At 42.4% G+C, this 24,146-nt stretch overlaps 3 protein-coding genes across 3 annotated transcripts; 1 reads left to right on the plus strand and 2 right to left on the minus strand.

The window, feature by feature from the left end:
• The first annotated feature begins 119 nt into the window (after positions 1–119).
• chrm5b (cholinergic receptor, muscarinic 5b) lies at positions 120–2,140 on the plus strand. The gene has a single exon (XM_071908694.2). It carries the CDS (start codon positions 120–122, stop codon positions 1,650–1,652), a length of 1,533 nt encoding a protein of 510 aa, XP_071764795.1. The 3' UTR covers positions 1,653–2,140.
• Positions 2,141–3,313: 1,173 nt separating this feature from the next.
• On the minus strand, positions 3,314–6,910 carry emc7b (ER membrane protein complex subunit 7b). Its single transcript, XM_071908706.2, has 5 exons — positions 6,561–6,910; positions 5,624–5,743; positions 5,348–5,486; positions 4,634–4,714; positions 3,314–3,975 (listed from the first exon to the last, which is right to left on the minus strand). Exons 1-5 carry the CDS (start codon positions 6,791–6,793, stop codon positions 3,826–3,828), a joined length of 723 nt encoding a protein of 240 aa, XP_071764807.1. The 5' UTR covers positions 6,794–6,910; the 3' UTR covers positions 3,314–3,825.
• Positions 6,911–6,954: 44 nt separating this feature from the next.
• katnbl1 (katanin p80 subunit B-like 1) lies at positions 6,955–12,634 on the minus strand. The gene is made up of 10 exons (XM_071908708.2): positions 12,498–12,634; positions 11,769–11,893; positions 11,585–11,622; positions 11,107–11,389; positions 10,875–10,990; positions 10,727–10,777; positions 9,877–9,966; positions 9,682–9,786; positions 8,241–8,334; positions 6,955–7,845 (listed from the first exon to the last, which is right to left on the minus strand). Exons 2-10 carry the CDS (start codon positions 11,880–11,882, stop codon positions 7,813–7,815), a joined length of 924 nt encoding a protein of 307 aa, XP_071764809.2. The 5' UTR covers positions 11,883–11,893; positions 12,498–12,634; the 3' UTR covers positions 6,955–7,812.
• Positions 12,635–24,146: the final 11,512 nt, after the last annotated feature.

Consider the following 24,146-nt stretch of genomic DNA (forward strand, 5'->3'; position numbering starts at 1 on the left):
ATTATGTCTCATTATTGTTTTCTCTTTATTTCAGGGAAACCTATGAAAATTCTTGATGGAGCCAGAGGGACACTTTTCACTCACCTGCTCACTGTAACATAGACAGATAGCGCAGCACCATGGATGCAGAGGATCACCCAAACGCCACTTTTTATGGGAACATGTCACATACTCAGCCTTACACCCACAGCGTGTGGGAGGTCATAACCATAGCTACAGTGTCAGCCATTGTCAGCTTGATAACTATTGTTGGCAATGTGCTGGTGATGCTGTCCTTCAAGGTCAACAGCCAACTGAAGACTGTAAACAACTACTACCTGCTGAGCTTGGCCTTCGCTGACCTAATCATAGGAGTCTTGTCCATGAACTTATACACCATGTATATACTGATGGGATACTGGTCCTTGGGGAACCTTGCATGTGATCTCTGGCTAGCACTGGATTATGTCGCCAGCAATGCTTCAGTTATGAACTTGCTTGTCATCAGCTTTGACAGGTATTTCTCCATCACAAGGCCACTGACATACAGGGCCAAGAGGACTCCGAAGCGAGCTGCCATCATGATCGGCCTGGCATGGCTGGTGTCCTTTGTCCTGTGGGCACCGCCCATCCTGTGCTGGCAGTACTTTGTAGGAGAGAGAACAGTGCCTCCGGACCAGTGCCAGATCCAGTTCTTCTCTGAGCCTGTGATCACGTTTGGCACAGCCATTGCTGCTTTCTACATCCCCGTCTCTGTTATGACCATCCTTTACTGTAGGATCTACAAGGAGACAGAGAGACGGACAAAGGACCTGGCAGAGCTCCAGGGGCTCGCGTCCTCCAATATGTCAGAGGGAGCTAAACCGCAGAACGCCATCATCCAGTCTTGCTTTCGTTTCACCAGAGACAGGAGAGACAGGAGTCAGGCCTCCTGGTCCTCCTCGAACCAAAGTAACGCCACTAAGACCACCACGAGGTCAAACGAGGCATGGGCCAAAGCAGACCAGGTCACCTCCTTCAACAGCTATACCTCATCTGAGGAGGAAGAGCAACATGTGTCAATGGAAACCCCACAGGGATCCTTCAAAGAGCAAGGCACTGGTGATAAGAATGGGCAGGTGACCGATTACGAGGAAGACAGATATTTTGCTAGCCCTCCAAAGAAGAACAGCAAAAAGTGCATCTCTTACAAGTTCAAACCTGTCTCGAAGGGTAAGAACGACGATCCTGTCACTGCGTCTCCTTGCCCCGCTGAAGCGGAGCAGACCGGCAAGAACTCCTCCCCTTCCTCCTCCACCGCCTCCAAACCCATGGACCCCGTCCTGAAGAACCAGATCACCAAGAGGAAGCGGATGGTGCTGATTAAGGAGAAGAAGGCGGCCCAGACCCTCAGCGCCATCCTCCTGGCCTTTATCCTGACGTGGACGCCCTACAACATCATGGTGCTCATCTCCACCTTCTGCTCGAACTGCATCCCGCTGTCCCTCTGGCACCTGGGCTACTGGCTGTGCTACGTCAACAGCACCATCAACCCCATGTGCTACGCGCTCTGCAACAAGACCTTCCAGAAGACCTTCCGCATGCTCCTGCTCTGCCAGTGGAGGAGGAGGAGAGGCGAGGACAAACTCTACTGGTGCGGACAAAACCCAAATGTCAACAATAAAATGACTTGATCAAGTAGACTTGCTGGTTTTGCCCCCAAGTGGATTTCTTGGAAAGTGATATTAATAGTCAGTGCTCATCTTCAGCATGAAGTACTGTTCTTGTGTTGAAGTACATGTTGGCGGTGCTCGAAGCCGGCCGAGCCCGATGCAGCACTTCACTGCTGTTCCAGGACGTTACAGATGAGAAAGCCTTGCCTGAACCTCATGAAGGTAGCTTCATGGTCATGAAACGATTAAAGGTTGAACCTCATGTAATCCTCATGTATTCTATAGCTCACTTGCACTGTATATACCGGACATCCTGTAGGCTTACACATTTGAAGATGATATGATGTTATTGTATGAGGGAAACGTTTCGCCTATTTTAATTATGGATTTTACACTTCACAAGTATGTAAATTGCCTTGCGTATATCAGTGTTTTGTGAATGTTTTATTTATATGTCGTTTTAAATCCAGGCTATTCCAATTGATATTTGATCTTGTGTTCAAGGGCTAATCTGTACTGTTTACAGTTGCATTTGTTTCACGGTGGAAATATGACATATATGATTGTTTGTGGATCACACCGCCATTGCTGTCAATATCCATATAACTAAAAAAACAAATCCAATATCACTGTAATTTCAGGATGCAGTATAAAGTGAGGGAACATTACTCAATGGGAATTACAAAAGGGGATACAAAGAAGAAACATTACTCAATGGGAAATTGCCTTGCACAATGTCTCCCTGATGGATGAGTGATGCTGTTGTAAATTATTGCACCGTCCTTCATGATGTAATGTCTAGTGTTCCTCCCTAAACTCTGTGCCTTTGTCCTGCTCAGAGTGGTAAAGTGCTTTGTGAATGAATCAGTGCTCATCGTCTATCTCTACAGTGTTGTGTGACAGTGAGTCTGTGTGTACCGATATAAACAGTGAAATACAAACAGAAAAAGCATCAGAATTCGTCAGCATGGCTATTTTCAGCATCTTGAGGGTATTTCATGTGTGACTTGGTTCCATACTTGTAAGCAAAACTAGAATGTGCCACCATTGTATGCAGATAGCATGAATGTTGCTAAGAGCCAACAGAGCTCAAGACCTTCAGAGACTCCCAGAAGGGGTCGGAGGTAGTGAGCTGTTCCATCTCCTTGGTCCCTAGGCTCCATGTTAACACAGTTGGTCTGCATTACAACAACACAATTCCTCCTGTGTAATGCACCTCCATTATTAATAGAGTCATTCATCACTACACGTGTCCTTTCAGCAACTATGAGAGTGATTCATCATCAACTGAGGACATTTATCACGGACACATTTTAATATGGATATATGCCCCTGGACTATACCCCTTATTAAAATAACTGGCTATACAATAGTCAGTTACACTCTCTAGAGATCTTATTGAAAACAACCACACAGCTCTTTCATTCTCTGAACTGCCAGTGATTAATAATTTGATTTATACACCTTAGCAGTTCATATTTCTGCTCCTTTTGGCCATATGTAAAACAATAAGAATCACTGAAAAGCTGAAACAGCAGTATGTATCTGGAAATGAGGGGCTTGAATTTGCGGGACACTTTCAAATTTCATTTCCATTTCAAACGCGTTCACTTCCAAACAAAATGAAATGGTTCCAAATACACCCCCCCCCCCCCAACCTCAACAAATACAGGAAAACACAGTTGTTATACCATTGCAATTTATTTATCTGGCTTTTAAATAAGAATTTATCAGAGTTAAAATTCAATCCATCTTCATTCACAGTCGTATTAATCAGCTCAAAAAAAAAAGAAAATCTCTGAATATTTATATAAGTTCTCTTTCAGGTACTGGAATTAGAAGTGAATTAGCAGCAGTGGAGAATGCACACCGGAGGGTTAGCAGAAAGAATTATGTTGAACAATGAGTACTAGAGTCACAAGTAGAAAGTATACATCAAATAAAGAATATCTTTTGCATTGAGTTTAAGGAGATTTATCAGTGCAGTGCAGAAAAAAAAAATCTTAGTTTTGCTCAGTCATTCCAATCCTGCATTAGACATCCAGATGTATTGGGGGAAGAAAGAGGGACGAACCCTCTTAGAAAAGAAACTGTACAACAGAACCAAAGGAGAAAAAAAAAGAAACACTTAAAAATCTTGCTTCCATGGCATGACCTGTGCTTCTTTAGGCAGAGCGAGGCGACGCGTACGGTACTACCTCCTCTTGACTGCCGGCCTGCTGCCTTTGCTGCTGCCGCCTGGCTTGCTGGAGCCCTTGGAGCCGGAGAAGAGCTTGGTCATGAACTCGGAGACGTCGGGCAGCTCAGGGTTGGGGTTCAGCATGTTCATGGACTGCTCCATTTCCTGGAGAGGAGGGTGGTAAATGAACACAGTTGTAGCTTGAGGACCGGACTGCAAATAAGGCTGGAGACACACTAGAAGACTTTTAAAATCCTAACTGATTTTGAAAAGGCATTGAATCACACACATAGATGGGTTTCACCTTTTTCTTTTGTCTCCCAGTCATTAATATGCTCATATGCTCACAGTACACGACAAGGTAAGGACGGGGTATTACACACTTAGTGATACAACTGCCTTATCTCACTGCAAACTCGGCTCTCGTTGACTACATGACTTGCTCAATCAACACATACACATACTCTAAAATGCATGCAGTTCCTGTAATTGAAAAAACTCAATCATGTTGGCAACTGCACACGCACATAAAAAGGTCTTCCACAAAAGAAGATATCTCCAATTTGATAAGTGACACACGGCTCGTAGAAAACGATTCATGGCACAAAATTAGACAAAGTGTGGTACTTTTTGAAGTGGAATAGATAACAAATTGATCACAAGATTGCAGGATGGATCATCTACATTTTAGAGATATTGCATGATGAATTTCAGGGTAATATGCCCCCCCCCCCCCCCCCCAAATGGATATATGGCATTTTGGGCTTCATATATATCCCACTGCTCCAACCATGTGACTCCCAAGCTATTCAAGCATCTTTACCTTTCTCATCTCTGGGTCATTGGTGTTGACAACCTTGGGCAGCAGGACGATGATCAGCAGGGGCAGGACCATCATCATAACCTGCAAGGAGAAATTAAGACCATGAATTAGGACAAGAGACCAGGAACACACGGCTCATCTTTTCCAGTAGCATCTGTATGGCATGTTGTGGACTCTTATAAGTAAGCTGACAACTATGGTAACAACTATTCTCTCTGGCAAACTGACCTCAAAGACAAACATATCTTATTAGGAAAATCAGTCTGGAACTGGTTTTCTTATTTTCCTTCGGCAAAATATCTTGCATTCCAAGCACTCCACATAATTATATTTAATCCAACTCATGATGACCAAATCTTCTCAAAGAAATGGAAATAAGGATTTATGCACAACCAGCCTACTCTTGATTTTTATCACTGCACACCAGATGACTGTTTATTAAATCATGATGGGTGCTTGGATATTGGGCAAAGGGAATATAGGAAAGAACAAAGTCAAGGTGAGGTCGGTGTGCCAGCAAGGTAATAACAAGCATGCCACAGGAATAATGACAAATTGGAGCTGCCTGCATTGCCGGCCCAGATGACTGCAGCTTCCCACTAATCTGTACTCATTTGACCTGCTGCACTTCTGTAGCATACACTTCTCTCTACCCCATTGAGGTATATGAGCACAATAAATCACAAATATCCAGCGAGTTTAGCGCAATCTTACCATGGGATTCATGAGGAAGTCTGTCCAGCCCCAGGTCTCCCTCTTCATGAAGTAGCTGTGTGGGCCGGAGGACCTAATCTGCAGAGGATATGGCTGGCGGATCACTTCTGAGGTCTTGATGTAGTTCACAAGACGCGCCCTGTGAAATGACACATACTTCTTAGTGACAAGTGGCCATCGACTCCCTACACAGGTGCACATAGGATGGCTCAAGCAGAACGCAATGCAGTTCATGTGTGTGTGCCTCTGTGGCTTCCAACCATATTAGGGCCTTACCTCATTTTCCCTTTGGACGTGATATCAACACGTACAGGTTCAAATCTATATGCAGGGGTAACAATTTCCACAACGTAGGATCCTGAAGGGACGTCATTCACGGCGAAACTGCCGTCAGTTCTGTAAAAACAGGTTGTGACAATCCAAAGATATGCCTCTTTCCACACAGATGACATTCATTTTGTCAAGATTATTTATGATACTCGATAGGAAGACCTGTCTGTGCTCATGTAGGCTATGCTTTACATCAGCGTAAACTGGTAAGGCCCTGCCTGTTCACATCCAAACCAAGAAAGACCAGTCTGCACAGGTTTGGACACTTGCTGGAAGTCCTTAGCTTAACAGTATCCTACTTCTCCTAAGAATCACTATCAAACATCATTCAAAAAAACTGTAAAACACCTACAGTGAAATTATTTATCATTATTTCCATAGACCTCTGCTAAATTGTTTTAACAATATTATTGATGTAAGTTAAAATGATAGGGTCTTATAAGGAGAACAAGCATCATTTACAGTTTTGGTTGTGATTAACTGATTTTTGTTTATACTGGTAGTTGATCCCCCACCTCCCCTTGTTTACCACTAGCCTACCTCACTGTTTCTCCTTGGGCAAGGTTTACTATTAAAACAGGTAGGCTACTACGTGATTGAATGACAGGAGTTTGTTAGAAAATGACCACCTAAATTCAATGACCCATATTTATTATAGAATTACCATGTTGTTGCCCTTGTTGGTGTTCAATACATAACGAACCTTTAAATTACAGTCGCGACCTGCCGTGTGCCAGCAGCAACTGCCGTGTTGCTACCAGAACATACACATGCGCTAGCTAAGCTAACGCTAGATAGCCTAGCTGCCTGCTAGCTAGCTAGCTAGCTAGCAGGCAGCTAGGCTGGACTCTGCCAGCTAGGCAGGACTCTGGCCATTTCTTACCTCAAAAAGCCCACGTATTCTTCGCCTTCCACCAAGACCCGAGCTGTGGAAACCCAGTCTTGCGTTTTCAACCCCGGAACTATTGCCCTTCCCTCGATTTTAAACCGATCTCCGTTTGGCTGTGTCGATACACCTGTGCTAGGCCCCGTTTCCATATCAGTGAAACACCACGCCAGGACGAGCGTAGCTTGCATAAAAATCCATAACAGCGGTATCCTTTCCCTGTGTAACATATTCTCTATCTGTATTAAATTAAATATACGTTTAACTATATGTTTGTCAACATGTATTCAGGAGCAGTTTCGGTGACGAGCGGCAGGGTCTTCGCATCAGCTGTGTCTCGGCAGAAAATAATGACGTCACTTGTCAAAAAGCTTTATTGTACAAACCGACGACAAAAGAACAACCCGGAAAACATGGTTGCCCAATAACTTTGGATTGGTTTGCCCAAGCACTGGAGAGTAGCAACTATGTTTACTATATTGCAGTAAAGCCATAAAATTATTTTATTAAAATTTCAAAGCAGTAATTCTTTCCTGATTTGTGTACTGTCCTGATATAACCTTCCTGTCTACATCTCCCGTTACAAAGACTATCAGGCTAATTTCTGCTGCAATAAAATGGGCCTAATATTGTCACAACAAACCATTTATTTATTGTACCCTTGTATGTACTATACAATAAATACAACGTTTTTAAAATCAAGTTTTGATTTTTAGCAAATTTATTTTAAAAGAAAATTAAAAGAATCACTGTTTTTACATTATACAGTCAAACGTCATCGGAAGAGGCAAAATGAAAACAAGAGCTCTAATAACTTAAGACTGTTGGAGTTTCAAGTTCTTGATTCAGAAGAACCCCGGCGCAAAACTTAACAGGGGGGCATCCATGACATCCACAAGTGCATTTGCATTCCATGGCAAAGAGTGGTGTGGTGAGAACGAGCTTGGCACTTCACAGAGCGACCTAAACCCGGTCTCATGGAGGTCCGCTGTATGCCCCTTCAAAAGACGATCCACTTCAATGTGAAGCAGCCATTTCCTGTTTTGTTTGCAGAAAGGCTCTGTCGCCCTCCTTCTTAATTGGCTCCAGCTCAAATTGAGGGAGTTGCCTGAATTGTCAAGTTCAGTCCCAGTAAGAGGTTTGAGTGGCAGAATGAAACCAGTCCATTTCTCTGGCACCATTATCAGTTTAAAACACAACCATGATCCGGCAGTAGTGGTCACATCCTCAGTGCTACACTGACAAATTGTCAGCGCAGTTGTGATAGATAAGCCTCGATGGCCTGAAACAAGAAGTTAAGACGTCGCATTAGTTTTCTTTACAGACAGAGAAGCATTTAGCACACATAAAAAAAACAACTGTTTTTTTTATATATTATCATGCTTAAATGTAATTAAAATAACAAAACAAAACAAGGTGTTGATTTGGCTTGCTGCAACTATTACTTGAAACTTCTAAAGCAAATTTGTTATTTGGGTTATTATTGTTTTTAAAAGGTAACCTAGACCAACTAGCATCCAAGATTATGATGAATTTTCCATTATATTTCCAAAACCTGCTAAATGTCTATCACTTTCTAGAACTTTTCCATACCTATAAACATGTTTTTTTCAAATTCGATGTCTTTCCCAGGTTTTCCGTCATGGTAGAAACATTGATAAATGGTATCAGTCTCACCTTTGCCATTTCTCCTGTAGTTCCTGGAACTAAACATAACTGGGCTCCCTCCTTCCACAAGTCCTTCAGCCGCTGCTTCATGACTTCAACATTCCTGCAAACAAACATCCAACCATAGTTTTACCATGACAATGTGTGCTGCTGACTGTACACACCTCAAGCAAGGCACCCTATAGTGAGTGACTTTAGACCAGCTCCCTCCTGCTAATTTTCGCATGATGTAAATACCAAATGGATGGGTTCAGGATTTAATAACACTGCACAGAGAACATCCATCTGGACATCCCATTTTGCTACTTCAAATAGATCTATCATACCTACATCTCTGCCTTGAAGTCAGTCAAACCCCACCCACTACAGTATAATTAAATTGTCTCTGATTAATACCAAACACGCATGTTCTTTTAGACCAAACTCATTCAAATAAAAGGTGCAGAAATTTGTATAACCATCTATTCGCCTAAGTTCTTGAGTCTGATTTGCAAACTGAGAACAAGTTTTTCTGAACTTTCTTTAAGCACCTTAACTCAGTACACTGTTCATTTTACTTGTTCGTTTTAAGTCATTGCAAATGTAAACAAACCCTTTACAGTGCCAAAATACATGTTAAACTCAGCTGTTACATACCACCAGTCCTTGCATAAAAAAGTAAGACAAACTTCTGAGTGAAAGAAACATCTCCAAATCAATAAACAGCCAGTGGTAGGGTGACAGTGTTTCCACAGAGGCTCTCAAACTGCATCACAGATTGTGGATAATTCTAATTATTTTCAACATGGACCTTATTTTCTATCGTGACGATCGAGTCTGATAAAAATTCTGTGAGTGTTATTGTGTTGAAAGGTCATGTTTTAATAACTTTTTGGCCCCTTATTGGAGAGGAGCTCCCTCCGAACTCGAAGTATGTTACTCTACAGTGCAGTAATTGATAGGGATGCACCGATACCGATACCAGTATCGGTGCCGATACCAGGCTAAAATGGAATATCAGTATCGGAGATTTTACCCAAGACTAAAATCTGATACCGAAAGCCATGAGTAACATGTAAGAAATAAAAGCAAACTGTCTTGATTTTATGCATTTGTGGCACATTTCTCAAACAGTGGGAAAAACAAGGATTTTATCTCAATAATTTTGTCCATTGACCCCAAACTAAGGAAGTAAGCCTGCACTGTTCAGTAAAAGTAATGGATCGGATCGGTACTCAGTATCGGCCAATACTTAAACTTTCATACTCGTAATCGATATCGGCATTGAAAAAGTGGTATCGGTGCATCCCTAGTAATTGATTAAATTTGATCAGAATCAATCACCCTGATGGCAACTACTAACTGCTAAAATAAGGCCCAGATGTAAAGTAACTGAAATTATCCTTTTAAGTCTTGGAGATGTTATAGGATGTACTGTATATTTGGTTGTATTTAAGCATGAGGCGCTCACCTGTCTTCTGAACAACTGTCCTGCAGGCGTTTGTCATTTGTGGAAAGTTCTGGCCACCATTTCCTGATGACGGACTGAACCCAGTGTAAACCCACCATTATGTGTCTGTGAACAGCACATAAACAAGCCAGTTACTCAAAACATAATCTCAAAGAGAGCCAGAGTTCACATATGCAATTCCTCATGGAGACTTACTCTTCATATTTACTGGCAAGAATCACTTTCACTTGTGGTAGAAGGTCAACACAGCAGCCAAGCGATATACATGGTGCTTCATCTTGAAGGCTGGAGACAAAAAAAAAAAGGGATCAATTCATGCTCAGCCCAGAATTCACATTAGCTGGTAATTACCATATTTTGGCTGGTAAAAATTATTGGTCATGGTGGCAGGTAGGGGAAAAAGACCAAAACTGTCTTGCCTATGGTTGAATTCTGCCTCATATTTGCAAATGGTGGTCTGCACCTCATCACTGGATGATAATCAAGGTTGGAAAAAACAGTGTTAAACCTCGACATCAGCTGTCAGATAGCTACAGGGATGAGAGTGCATCCTATAAGCTATAACCTAACTAAAAAAAACAAGTGCATGAATGTTAGGCTGTCCTGTTCTGTCTATTCAAAGTGAGTTTAGTTTAGTTTTCACTCTTCAGCTGATATGCATTTTGGGGGAAAACATTGTCTGTGTTTAACGTTATTCCTCACCTATGAATGTTCTCAATAAATTGTCCGTTAAAACAATTTTTAACTCATTTGACACTTTGAGGTGGATACAAGGAGAGAGAAGAAAAAGGGCAGGCAAGGACTTTGGGGTTTTTGTCTCTTGTGAACTGTGTTTTTGTGTCTTTATTTGCCAAATTTGGTCTACTAGACAGGTGTATTTCATATAAAGGAAAAGCCTACTTTTTAATACAAGTATTTTTTTATAACACAAAACTCTTCCAATGCTATTATTTAATACAGGCCTGCAGCATTATGCAGTCCAGTCATTGTAGGTGAAGCTGCATGGTTCCGGTTTGAAAAACACATGAAAGCAGTTGAGACTCACTTGTTTGTTATGACAGGCAGGCAGTCCAGCAGCACGCCTGTGTCTTGAATTCTGGGAAAGGAAACACACGATTGAAGATGAAGCAGGTTCATGTGCTTGAAGGATGAACAAAGACTGCCAAAACTTAATATGAGCTGTCATTTTTTACCTGATTAGGTAAGCCACTAATTCACTAGCGTTTCGTCGCCATAGTGTCAGAGCTACATTTAACCGGAGATTCCTTCCAAAAAGTACATGAGTCATAGCTTCGTGGTCCTTTGATAGCTGTGGGAAAAACAAACAATGAACAGAGGGACTTCACTGACTTGTAGAATGTTTAAAATTTGACCTAAAATGCCCATTTGTCCAATGTAAGCATCAGGTTCAACTCTTTCTCTCACTTCAGCAAAGTCGCTGTACTTGGAGCTGCCCCCCGCCATCTTGGAGGTCTCTGCAGAGTTCACAGGGAGCCCGCAGTTGTCATTGTAGTGAACGCCCCGCATATCTTCGGAGCACGTCAGCTCATTTTCTTTGTTGGCCATGCCGGGGTCACGGGCCCGGCCTGCGCGTGACGTCTGGCAGTGCAGCTTTACGCTCACCCCCGCCAACGGAAAGCCCTTCCTCTTGCACGATGACACTCGTTTCGCTTTGCCTGGACCGTGAACTCCGCAAGGCACTTGGAATCTGCCAAGAGGAAAGTCAAGATGGGTTGAATGGAAAGCTGTCATAGGAGAGTAAAGCATAATATACATAGCCAATGATATGGTGCTCATGGTTATGGAAAGGTGCCCTGATGGTCCAGTGATTGACAGTGATTATCTGTGGGATACAGATAGTGATTATGAGTGATCAGATGATTCCCATGTGGATCAGACTCACCTGTCTTTATCTAATTCTTCCTTATTTAAAATATCCACCTAAAACAAAAGGATAGGGGATAAGGCCACTACTACAGTCTTTACTACTGCAACGCTACTATTCCACTTTGTAGTCACCAGATTTTTAGACACAGCTACATTATTTACACAACAGACCATGGTATTTTCGCTGCACATCCACCCACCTGCTTCATGTTCTTCTCAGCAGCAAGATGCAGGCTGGGTCGCAGAAGGCCATGGGGTTTATTCTGGTTGAACGTAAGGAATTCCTGTTGCCAATCATGCTTTCTAGCGGCCATAATAAGGGACACTGTAGGACAGACAATCATGGGCAAGTTTAAGTTCATAAGCATAGCTTTCAAGACTGGCAACGATCCTTGGCCTAACGTAACGTTAGCTTGTGTGGGAGACATGCATTCTGAGATGCAGCAGTGTGCGACAATGTCATTTCAAAGACTGGTCTAAAAACAAACATTAAAAAGGAGCTGTTTGTAAACAATACCTAACAGCGACGAAGGCGTTGGCTACTGCGATGCGAGCTATAAGTTAGCTAGCAAGGTTGACAAGCTGCAACAAATGTCACGTTCATTATCTGTTGATTAACGTTAGTTTGTTACCAAACTTGCTAACCTAAATATCAGGCGAACTGAAATTTGGAGGCGTGTAAAAGTGCACTGTGTTTCCTGTCTCAAATTAAGGCGAGTAGCTGACGTTAGCTAGCTAATATAGCTAACTATCAAGGATACCTGTATAAGAGACGTGACGTTAAAGAGTAGCTTTAGCAGAGCTTGTCTGGGCCGCTAGTGCGAGTTAGCTAGCTAGTTAGCATCCAACTCAGGAAACATATGGCTTGATAAATGTAGTTCAGACATTAATTTCACAATTTCAACCCCTAACGTTACACAAATACCAACCGTCTCATTTTGTGAAGTGTCTTGAAGTCTCCTCAGGTGTATAATTCCAAAAGGTGAAATTTTGTGTCAACTCAGACGCAACTTGTCTCTCTCCTCTATGCTAGTTCGCTAGCTTTTCAGAGTTTGTACCATTCAAATGAATACACCACCAGTGTGTGAGGATTGTGGGAGATTTTGGCAAATGGAAACTAGTGTTTTAGCGACGACTGCCGGCCAAAATATAATTTCTGCTTGATCCTAGTGCGCCGTGCGCCCCCCAGTGTCCTGTCTACACCATAGTCTCAACGCTCGTCAGTCAAAGATTTAACCCTGTTTTCAATATAAAGCAACGCCACACAGAAGGTTTATGATGAATTTCACCGCTAGAGGTCATGGTGGGGTATGAGATGTGATGTTTAAAACCACAATGACCTACCAACAAATGCTCTTGGTAATTTTATAATGTTATTAAAACAGTCATATTACTGGAGACAGTTAAAAGAAAGGCATTGTGTAATAATACAAAAAGAAGATGACTGGTGAGATAGCCTATGACCCCTGACCCTGTCAACTTTCTCATCCACCTTACCAGCTTTACTACCTGATTTATGCTGACTGTTGGACCCCATCTATTTCATAGAAGGGAAAGCAGAATCTATAAAGGGAAGTAGATGGAGAAGGGCTGTGGATGGAGTCCTAGCTGTAGACCAAAACTGGACTATTTTCAGTCATTTCTCACTCCACACAACACACATCAACATTTTGAACCTTCTCCTTCACAATACTGACCTCTTTCTCTGAGTGCTTAGTGTTTTGAGTTGGCAAGTAGGAGCTTACAGTTAGTTTAGCACAAGAGAGGCTGTGATAAAATCAAGCAGTGGAGAACCAACATAGACTGAGTGGCTATATTTTGTCCTGTTTTAATGTTAAAACCCAAATTGGAGTATCGCTTATAAAATATTATTGTATATTGTTGTGTTTAGGTGTTGTATGCTGTAATTTCTTTTTATGGAGAGCTCAGTAACTGTTTTGAGAGTGAAAAATGTCTTCGCTGCTATGAAATTAACATCAGCAAAACCAGAGTTGGTTGGCAATCTGCTCTAATTTAGAAGCAGGTTTTTCAGTGAATAGTTTATATGCAATATGTACGCATACATGTCTGCATACATGCATGTGTTTGTTTGATTATAGTGCAAGTGGATTACATTGGCTCGACTTTGAAGCCTTGCTTAGCTAGTAATGAGTAGTAGAACACATTTTTTTACAATAAACATTGTAAAAAGTTAATCAATTGCATAAGGCTCTTGAAGAATACTTCATTTGACTCCAGCTTCAAGAGTGCAGAGTGGACAGAGTACCAAAATATCCTACTCAAGATGTTCTGTTACACTGCTGAGATTTGACTTAAGCAGAAGGAAATCCACTGGTGTAAACACCTACTCAATTAAAATGAAAAGTAGCTCATTTAAAATATACTCAAAGTAAAAGTTACTTTTTAATACTCTAAATGTTATCTACTCAGTGTAATGTGTTAGAGGGAGGAATAAGGACCATGATACATGGGAAGTGTTGTGAGGCAATGTAAGAAAGTATTTTTTCATCATTCTCCAATTCCTCATAGCCAGTGTGGTTTCTGCATTGATTTTGTCCCGCTTGTTAGTCCCATCCCTGTTGTAATACTTCCCTTCAAAGTGTTGCTTGTGTATTTTGGACCTAAAGATTGTGATACAACAAGCAACATTTTGGAGAAGATGACAGGGCAACGTGTCGGTCAACAGGAACTGAAGTCAGACTTGCAGCATAATACCAAAGCATTAGAAGCTGCCATGTAGACAATGTGAGAGTGTTTATCCATCTACTTGGGCTGTGTGATCCTGCAATGTTGACCAAAATGTTACACAGTGTGCATATGACAGTTCTAAAGGTGCTGATACACCTGGCAGTTTCTAGCAATGTAGGCAACACTCCCAATACCAACTAACCAAGTCAAAACACAGGATTAACATCTATTCAAGTGTTGCCTTGAAAAAAGACTTTCCTGTGTGATTACATAAAAAATGTAAAGGCAACTTCTTGATCGATCTTGATCATTATATTTCCCTGACATTTATTTTCCCTGCTCATCTCTGGAACCAAACAGAACAAGAGCTGAATTCTACTGCCTGTGACTCAGCAGTAAGTCCATTCCATCTTCCAGAGAAACGTTGTCCCTGAACACCCTCACTTCATTTGTGCCACAAGTATCAACTGTGTTTGATTGCTTTTACATCTGTTCTGTAGTTGTGAGTTTGGCAGTACGTTTGATTGTGTAGTTGTTTCTGCACTGTTGATTGTCAACCAGTAACAAAACATCCATGGACTGGATTGAAGGAGAAAGGGTCATCTATAGACCCATCAAGGTATGTGAGCATTGTTTATTGCAGTTAAATTGTAAAGATTTTCAGCTGTAATTAAAATGTAGCATAAGAGGTTTTCTTTCGCATTTCCTTCAAAGGCATTGTTCAATGTACCGGTGTACAGAGAGACTGTGCAGCTCTGCTGGGAGAGGAAATACTATCAAGTACAAGTAAGAACCACTTTTGTGTCAGGCCACACAAAATAAAACACCTGATAAATTCTGGTAAAGTGTCTCCTATGATTATACATGAGAACATCTGACATTTTCTATTGTCTTGTAGAAACAAATGATGGTGCAGTTTTTGAGGCATCAGCAACAAAAGCAGGTCCCATCTGAGCTGACAGCGGAGGACATGACTGACTGGCTGGTGGAGCAGGGCAGGAAATCTCTCAGGGAGCGGGGAGACTTACTGAGACACACACAGACAGTCCACCACTCAATCTATCATCAACTCTGCTCATGTTAAGCTAGTCTGTTACTACTGAGAAGAAAATAGAGCAACAGTTAAGATGAACCTTCCGTTTTCTTTCTATTTGAAGATTGTGGAGGTTTGATCTCGAGGGATTTGATGAAAGTGTCCAGCCTCTCCTCACGCTGGTAAGACCGTGATCATGAAAAGACTTAGTTTGGAGTAAATGATCACATAACACAAGATTGATCCTGTAAATGTGTCAAATCGTAATGGTGCATCAAATTTCTTGTTTCAGCTGTGGGAGGTGAACATCAGCATGAAAATGCTGGTTATTGAGTTTGAAGCCCGAATGGTGCTCAACTCACCAGAGGCCGACACTCCTTGTTTTCAGTAAGTCACATTTCTAAGATTAGATGAAACTTGAATGATTCCCGTGGGGAAATTGTGTCTTTTCAGAAAATGTGTATTTCAACTCATTTTGAGCGACTCTCATCGACAGAGACCCTCAGATCATCCGTCTGGCTGACAAAGCCATCAGGAGCCTGATGGAGAAGCCGCAGCGGCGGCCCGTCTCCAGCCTCCTGGGCCCTCAGGAAGTGGTGATGCTGGTTGTGCCCAAAGTGCTGCAGAGCTTCTGGATGAATCCGGCGAGCCTCTCATCCGTCATTCCCTCGCTGCAGCTCAGCGACCTGGCTGTCGGTGTCACACAGGCCGTTCAGGATAAGCTCTCCGCCTCTCTGACGTCCATGGACCGTCAGGCCGCCTTCTTCCGCTCCATCCGGGACGAGAAGGTCCTTTCCATCAAGGAGAAGGTGAGAGAGAATTACCTCCTGCTGGAGGAGCTGAACCGCTTTGGGCCAGAGCTGCTGAACAGGATTGTTGACATCATAGTGGGGGAAATCTGCGTGATGTTCGAGCCCCAGAAACATGTGCTGAACACCAAAGAGGTAAGAAGACCTGCGCAGATGTATGATCGAGTAGCTGGATATGATATTGTATAGTAAAAGAGAAAACATTTTTTATTTTCTAAAATTCAAACGGCTTCTTTCCCTCTTTAGGTGGAACCAGATGATTCCACTCAGCCAGCTGTAGTGGATGGAGCCGTGAACTCCGCCCCCCTTGATGGAGGTTTGAGCAAGGAGCCCGGCCTGGAAGAGGACACAACACAAAGCCCAGAAATGGACTCTGCTGTGGCTTCACCTCCTCTGGTTCCTCTGAGCCTCCCTACTGAAGGTCCTGTGGTTCCTCTGACCCTCCCTGCTGAAGCTCCTCTGGTTCCTCTGAGCCTCCCTGCTGAAGGTCCTGTGGTTCCTCTGACCCTCCCTACTGAAGGTCCTGTGGTTCCTCTGACCCTCCCTGCTGAAGGTCCTGTGGTTCCTCTGAGCCTCCCTACTGAAGGTCCTGTGGTTCCTCTGAGCCTCCCTACTGAATCTCCTCTAGTTCCTCTGGCCCTCCTTACTGAAGCTGCTGTGGTTCCTCTGAGCCTCCCTACTGACGCTTCTCTGGTGTCTCTGAGCCTCCCTGTTGAAGCCCTTCTGGTTCCTCTGATGCTCCCTGCTGAAGCTCCTCTGTTTCCTCTGAGCCTCCCTACTGAAGCTGCTCTGGTTCCTCTGATGCTCTCTGCTGAAGCTCCTCTGGTTCCTCTGACCCTCCCTACTGAAGCTCCTCTGGTTCCTCTGACCCTCCCTGCTGAAGGTACTGTGGTTCCTTTGAGCCTCCCTACTGAAGCTCCTCTGGTTCCTCTGAGCCTCCCTGCTGAAGCTCCTCTGGTTCCTCTGACCCTCCCTGCTGAAGGTACTGTGGTTCCTTTGAGCCTCCCTACTGAAGCTCCTCTGGTTCCTCTGAGCCTCCCTACTGACGCCACTCTGGTTCCTCTGACACTCCCTGCTGAAGCTCCTCTGGTTCCTCTGACCCTCCCTACTGAAGCTCCTCTGGTTCCTCTGAGCCTCCCTGCTGAAGCTCCTCTGGTTCCTCTGACCCTCCCTGCTGAAGGTACTGTGGTTCCTTTGAGCCTCCCTACTGAAGCTCCTCTGGTTCCTCTGACCCTCCCTGCTGAAGGTCCTGTGGTTCCTCTGAGCCTCCCTACTGAAGGTCCTGTGGTTCCTCTGAGCCTCCCTACTGAATCTCCTCTGGTTCCTCTGGCCCTCCTTACTGAAGCTGCTGTGGTTCCTCTGAGCCTCCCTACTGAAGCTGCTCTGGTTCCTCTGATGCTCTCTGCTGAAGCTCCTCTGGTTCCTCTGACCCTCCCTACTGAAGCTCCTCTGGTTCCTCTGAGCCTCCCTGCTGAAGCTCCTCTGGTTCCTCTGACCCTCCCTGCTGAAGGTACTGTGGTTCCTTTGAGCCTCCCTACTGAAGCTCCTCTGGTTCCTCTGAGCCTCCCTGCTGAAGCTCCTCTGGTTCCTCTGACCCTCCCTGCTGAAGGTACTGTGGTTCCTTTGAGCCTCCCTACTGAAGTTCCTCTGGTTCCTCTGACCCTCCCTACTGAAGCTCCTCTGGTTCCTCTGAGCCTCCCTGCTGAAGCTCCTCTGGTTCCTCTGACCCTCCCTGCTGAAGGTACTGTGGTTCCTTTGAGCCTCCCTACTGAAGCTCCTCTGGTTCCTCTGACCCTCCCTGCTGAAGCTCCTGTGGTTCCTCTGACTCTTCCTACTGAAGCTCCTCTGGTTCCTCTGACCCTCCCTGCTGAAGGTACTGTGGTTCCTCTGAGCCTCCCTACTGAAGCTCCTCTGGTTCCTCTGACACTCCCTGCTGAAGCTCCACTGGTTCCTCTGACACTCCCTGCTGAAGCTCCTGTGGTTCCTCTGACTCTTCCTACTGAAGCTCCTGCCATTACTGCAGTCCAGGAAGGTTTGACCAGTAGCCTGGTTGGCACCGAGGAGAAGCAGAACATGAAAAAACCCAAGAAGAAGAACAGAGTCTGACGCTTCTTCTGCCGGCTGTTTCAAACTGTGCACTGGCTGTGCAGCTGAGGAAACAGAGAGGGACTGAAATCCCACTGCAACAAATAAATTCACTGTTGCATTGCAATCAGTCAATCAGTCCATGTCAGTCAATCTTTTTTTCATTTACTGTGAATTGATGCATTGTAAAATGAAGAAATTATCATACAGGAATTGCATGATGCATATACATATACAGTCAACTCCAGAATTATTGTCACCCTTCATGAAAATGAGCAAAAATGATTGTATAAAATAGAAAGATTTAACCCTGTTTTCAATATAAAGCAACACCACAGAAGGTTTATGATGAATTTCACCACTAGAGGTCCTGGTGGGGCATGAAATGTGATGTTTGAAACCAGAATGACCTGCCAACAAGTGCTTTGGTATTTTATGTTACTTAAACAGTCATATTACTGGAGACAGTTAAAATACAGGCATTGTGTAATAATAAAAAATAATATAACTGGTGGTGGTAGCCTAGCTATGACCTCTGATCCTGTCAACTTTTCACAAGTAGAACTTTCTCATCCACCTTACCAGCTTTACTACCTGATTTATGCTGACTGTTGGACCCCATCTATTTCATAGAAGGGAAAGCAGAATCTATAAAGGGAAGTAGATGGAGAAGGGCTGTGGATGGAGTCCTAGCTGTAGACCAAAACTGGACTATTTTCAGTCATTTCTCACTCCACACAGCACACATCAACATTTTGAACCTTCTCCTTCACAATACTGACCTCTTTCTCTGAGTGCTTAGTGTTTTGAGTTGGCAAGTAGGAGCTTACAGTTAGTTTAGCACAAGAGAGGCTGTGATAAAATCAAGCAGTGGAGAACCAACATAGACTGGGTGGCTATATTTTGTCCTGTTTTAATGTTAAACCCCAATTTGGAGATTTTTAAGTATCATTTATAAAATATTGTTGCATATTGTTGTGTTCTTGCAGTTCTTTCTTTTGTATGGAGAGCTCAGTAACTGTTTTGAGAGTGAAAAATGTCTTCGCTGCTATGAAATTAACATCAGCAAAACCAGAGTTGGTTGGCAATCTGCTCTAATTTAGAAGCAGGTTTTTCAGTGAATAGTTTATATGCAATATGTACGCATACATGTCTGCATACATGCATGTGTTTGCTTATTTATTCAGGCATGTGTCTGTGTAGAGCTTGAAAGTGCTGTTCAGGTGTTTGATCTCTGTGTCTGTTTAACATAAATTAAAATGCAATCTTTAGGAATGTAGGAATGAATCAATTTGTAATACCCTTAATGAGGTGTGTTGCTGGATGTAATTGCGTGTGTGTGTTTGTTAGTGTTCATTACAGCTGCAGCATGTAGCCTCCTGATCTTCATGGGAAATTCCATAATTAGTTCATTTAGTTTATTTAACCTTTAACCAGGTTGTCCCACTGAGATTGTCGTCTCTTTTTCAGCCAAGAGCACAGCATCAAGACAAGCAAAAAAAATGCAGACAAACAACATAAAACAATGTACAAAAGCAAGAGATTGTAGTCGAATGATGTTACTTGGATCAGACAATGCTATCATTTTCCCAATGTAAAAGTACAGACTGTCACACAAGTGACAGGGGTTGTTTTACGTCCAGGACACCCAGACAGATTAAATACTTTTGTAATGTGGAGATTCAACAGAAGTGGCCCCCAGTAGAGTGATATATTCCCACTGTGCATTTTATTTCTCAAGTATTTTTCTATTTCTATCACCACAGATGGCTGCTGCGCACCTTTGACCCTCCACTATCTTCTTCTGAAATTCCATTTTCACAATGTCTTTCATTTCACAAGGGTGAGGAGTTCTGGCAGCTCTGATGATGGTGCAGAGTGAATTTTCCTGGCATGGTTTTGGCCCACTGAAACCCTTAGAGGGCAAGGTAAATGCCAAAAAATACAAAGCGATTCTGAGTAAGCGCGTTCATCTTCTGGTGAAGCATTTCTGTCCTGATGGGAGTGGAATCTGCCCCGTCACTGAATAGTTCACTGGGAATGAAAGCAATGTAAATCATATACCATGGCTGGCCCAGTCACCAGTTCTCAACCCTATTCAGCAGGTGTGGGAGATTCTGGAGTGGCGGTCTGAGTCAGCGTTTTCCACAACCGTAAGCAAAACACCAAATGATGGAATTCCTTGGGGAAGTATGGTGTTAAATCCCTCCAGCAGGGTTCATGAAGCTTGCAGAATCCATGCCAAAGCACAATGAAGCAGCTCTCAGTGGCTCAACACCCTATTAGGACACTTTATTTTGGCGTTTCCTTTATTTTGGCAGTTACCTGCAGTCCATTTGAAATTGGTCTTTTGCCTCAGACAGCCACAAAAATGAAAATGCCTAGCGGCTGTTTGGGTTGGTGTGTTCAGCTGCACACTGATTCTTGGTCATCATAAACACAAACATACCAGTTCTTTGGAAATAGAAATGAAAATAAATACAAGTAACAGAAATTTCAAATGATTGTGCTGTTTGTGCATATGAGCAACATCCAAACAAAATGTTCCAACTGGTTCAGGGAAGCACAACTGGATTCTGGTAAATCCTGGTGAATTGTGTTATGCAGCGGTAGGGAGCCTTTTTGGAAAATACTTTGAAACCGTAATTCACCAAACTACTAGCTACATCGCAAAGGATTTAAATTACTTTTAAACCACCCTAAAACAATGTAGATTGTCAAACCAACAATGCTTTTAAAAAGTAGTCGAGCACATCCAATTTATATTGTGATTAGATTGCTTGCACACAACTGGTTGAGTTGTGTTATGCCAGTTACTGTGCTGCAATAAAGGCAAAATACACATGCAAAAATGTAGAAATAAGATGACGCCAGCTTGCATGAGGTTTCTATTGCATGTTGTAATGTTGCTTGTTGTTTGTATTTAGCCTTATTGTGCTTGTCTTGTAATTTTCTGCCAGCATGTTGTAAAAATCTATCACAGCAGACGATAAATGTCCATTTTTAAAAGCCTAGCACACATGAAACAAACAGGCAAATTACACTTAAAGGATATTAGCCTGTAAGTTGAGTGGAGAAAATGAGGGAAGTGTCAAGGTGCAGATGGGAGAGAGAAATGCGAGACAACCTTGTAGTTATATCAATAGACTGATGCATAGACTTAATTCAAATTTTTACAAGCAATGCAGATGTGTTAGAGTGCTGAAAACACATACCTTACTCAAACTCAATTTAAAGTGGTAATCTGCAAGCTCCTCATTTCTTTGATTTTGTCTCTTCTTTGCTGTGGTGTTTCTGCACTGCTCTTCCCAGAGATCACCTGTCAATCAAACAGTGTGTCCAGTACTGTGACGTCTTTTTCCTTGGATTTTCTGTTGATGAAGTTTGAGTTTCTTTTCTTTGTCTGTTCAGCCATGGTGGCTATCACTGCTCATCTCATGCTAACTACCCAGTTCTTCTTCTTCTGTTTATTCCAAACAAACCGGAAACGTAAAACGCATCACCTCCCATGCACCAGAGGATTTTTCCCAGGAAAGACCTACCAGACACCGGGTGTTTAGAACAGAAAATGTAAAAGCTTTCATGAACTGGATATAGGTTGAATCACTGTTGTGTTATATCAGATGAGTAATAGAGAGAAGCAAAACAGATATTTATATGAAAATGGCATGGACTAACTTCAAGTAATTTCATTGCTTAAACTAGTCAATTAAAAATTACCAAGATATAAATTCAGATAAATTGCCTTTACCCCCCTTATTTTATCCCCTTTTCTGCAGTCCCATTCTCTGAAGCCTTCATTTCCAAGTCTCTGCTCAAACTATCTGCTTTCACAAACAAGTCAGTGAGTTGGCCAGTGTCAGGCATCTGCAATTAAACAGGAGAAGGATGGAAGCACATACAAGACAGTTTATGTGGTTGGAGTCAGATATACTTTACTGTACAATGGTGGTTTTGTAACATATAGCAGAACACAGGCCAATCTGGTTAGCATATGCTAGCCATTATAGTGTGCATCATTCTCGCTGTGATACGAATTAGCATACAGATGTTTTAGTTTAAAATTGAGGATTTGATTATCGTAAGTGTAATGCAATTTCACTGTAGTGTAACCCACAGCAAGCTACTAAGGTATACCTTATGCTCTGCATTTGATAGAATAAAATATTATGTACTGTACAAGCACATGACAACAAGGTCCTGAAATCCATAGACCACAGGCCAATTCACAATGTCCATTCAAAACATTAGACATACTTTATAGCCCATTCAAAATGGATTATGGATGCATGAATCCAATATCTAACTAAAATAACATACTGAAGCTTCTATGTAATTTAATCACATAGTTATCTTAATCCCACTATAGAAATACTGTCAGAGGAACGATGTTGCTGCCAATGGAATTATCTGAGTGATTTCATACAGCTTTTCTTTGTTGGTGGCAAAACAAATGATTGGGTAATGCATTGCTTTGCTGTATATGTAATTGCAGAATGCATACACATTTGAACATAAATGTCTTTACAGCATGCAATAAAGCGTTAATGATCAACTGAAATTCATTATCCACCATACATCAGCTCAAGAATGGAATTTGAGAGGGAACAGACTGTGCTGCTCATCTCTCTTCCAACCCCCCTGGCCCTTTTTTGTAAACATCTTCTCTAAAAACTGAATTAGAAATAAACATGGACCGGTAAATCAGATTTTCTCAGACAAAAGCAGCCACCCACAAAGTCAGTAAGAGTATTAGGAGATTTAGATTTACAAAGAAGGATTTCTATGACAAGGTTTCATCCAGATAAAAAACAGAATGCTTGTTTGAGACTGTGGGTGTTGAAAATTGAGCCGGAATTTTTCTGAGGTGCAGGGAAAATTCCCTTCATATTTAGGCGAGGCTAAGACCTTCTAAGCAGGATGTGCTTAGTTCTAAGCAGCATAACACGACTTGCAATGGCAGCTTTCAAAACAAACTTTTCTTCAGTGAAAAGCAGGCATTAATGGAGCTATATATGCCATTCAGCCTTACAGTTTTCATACAAATCAGTAGACAAAAGGCCCAAGTTAAAGGACTAGTCCAACTTTTTGGGAATTTAGCCCATTGGTCACCTTACCCAATATGTGACGAGAGGATTGGTACCAAAATCATCTCTGTGTCTCCAGTAGATAGTCCTGTCCGGTGCGCATGCTAACACTTTAGCATACAGCATGTTAAGTAATCGTAGACAACTAGCATTATCCTAAAAGTGAGAACTTAGTTAATTTTAATGACATGCATCTAAACCGTCCAGTCTTGTTTATGGGATTGGTAAAACAGACAAAAACATACTGTATATCTCTTCATTTGAGACGTCGAGTGTAACTTGTTTGTGAGCAATGTTAGCAAGACAGCTAAAGTTTTTGTGCTGTTGATTCATAATGGACTTCACTAATGATGAAGATTGAGATTTTGTTCTCAGAGGTTATGAACAGGCCGCAAAAAAAAACCCAATACCAACACCAACTTTGGATTACTAAAAGATTAATCTTCATACTTGCTAATTTTGTAATGCTAATCGCCTACTTAACATACTGTATGCTAAAGCACCAGACAGAACAATCTACCTGACTCACAGAGATGATTTTGGTGCCAATCCTCTCGTCACATATTGGGTAAGGTGACCACTGGGCAAAAACTCCCATAATGTCAGTGTAGTCCTTTAAATCTCCTCTTTGGCTATGGATTTGAGTTTCACCATCACTGTAATGTAACTGAAATTATCTACACCAAACCAATGACACTGTTTTGTGTTTAATTAATTGGCCTGAGTGTCCTGCAGTCACAGTTAAGTCCAGGCTATACAGCCTGAACTATGAGGATCTAAAGTCAGTATGCAGCACTTTACAAGTGTGAAAGAGGAGAACCCATTAATACATCGAAGCAGAGAGCTCCTACCCCAGGGACAGACCACAAACAAACT

The sequence above is a fragment of the Centroberyx gerrardi genome, chromosome 18 (genome assembly GCF_048128805.1).
Source record: "Centroberyx gerrardi isolate f3 chromosome 18, fCenGer3.hap1.cur.20231027, whole genome shotgun sequence".
Lineage (NCBI taxonomy): Eukaryota > Metazoa > Chordata > Actinopteri > Beryciformes > Berycidae > Centroberyx > Centroberyx gerrardi.

What these genes read in the sequence shown, in the direction of transcription:
- emc7b (XM_071908706.2), bottom strand. Translation starts at nt 6,793, where the DNA reads ATGTTACACAGGGAAAGGATACCGCTGTTATGGATTTTTATGCAAGCT. An exon ending in ACGTCCAAAGGGAAAATGAG is followed by an intron (nt 5,487 to 5,623) that starts GTAAGGCCCTAA and finishes GTCATTTCACAG; the next exon opens with GGCGCGTCTTGTGAACTACA. An exon ending in ACTTCCTCATGAATCCCATG is followed by an intron (nt 4,715 to 5,347) that starts GTAAGATTGCGC and finishes TTCTCCTTGCAG; the next exon opens with GTTATGATGATGGTCCTGCC.
- chrm5b (XM_071908694.2), top strand. Translation starts at nt 120, where the DNA reads ATGGATGCAGAGGATCACCCAAACGCCACTTTTTATGGGAACATGTCA.
- katnbl1 (XM_071908708.2), bottom strand. Translation starts at nt 11,882, where the DNA reads ATGGCCGCTAGAAAGCATGATTGGCAACAGGAATTCCTTACGTTCAAC. An exon ending in TTAGTGGCTTACCTAATCAG is followed by an intron (nt 10,778 to 10,874) that starts GTAAAAAATGAC and finishes TTCCTTTCCCAG; the next exon opens with AATTCAAGACACAGGCGTGC. An exon ending in CTACAGGAGAAATGGCAAAG is followed by an intron (nt 7,846 to 8,240) that starts GTGAGACTGATA and finishes TTCTTGTTTCAG; the next exon opens with GCCATCGAGGCTTATCTATC.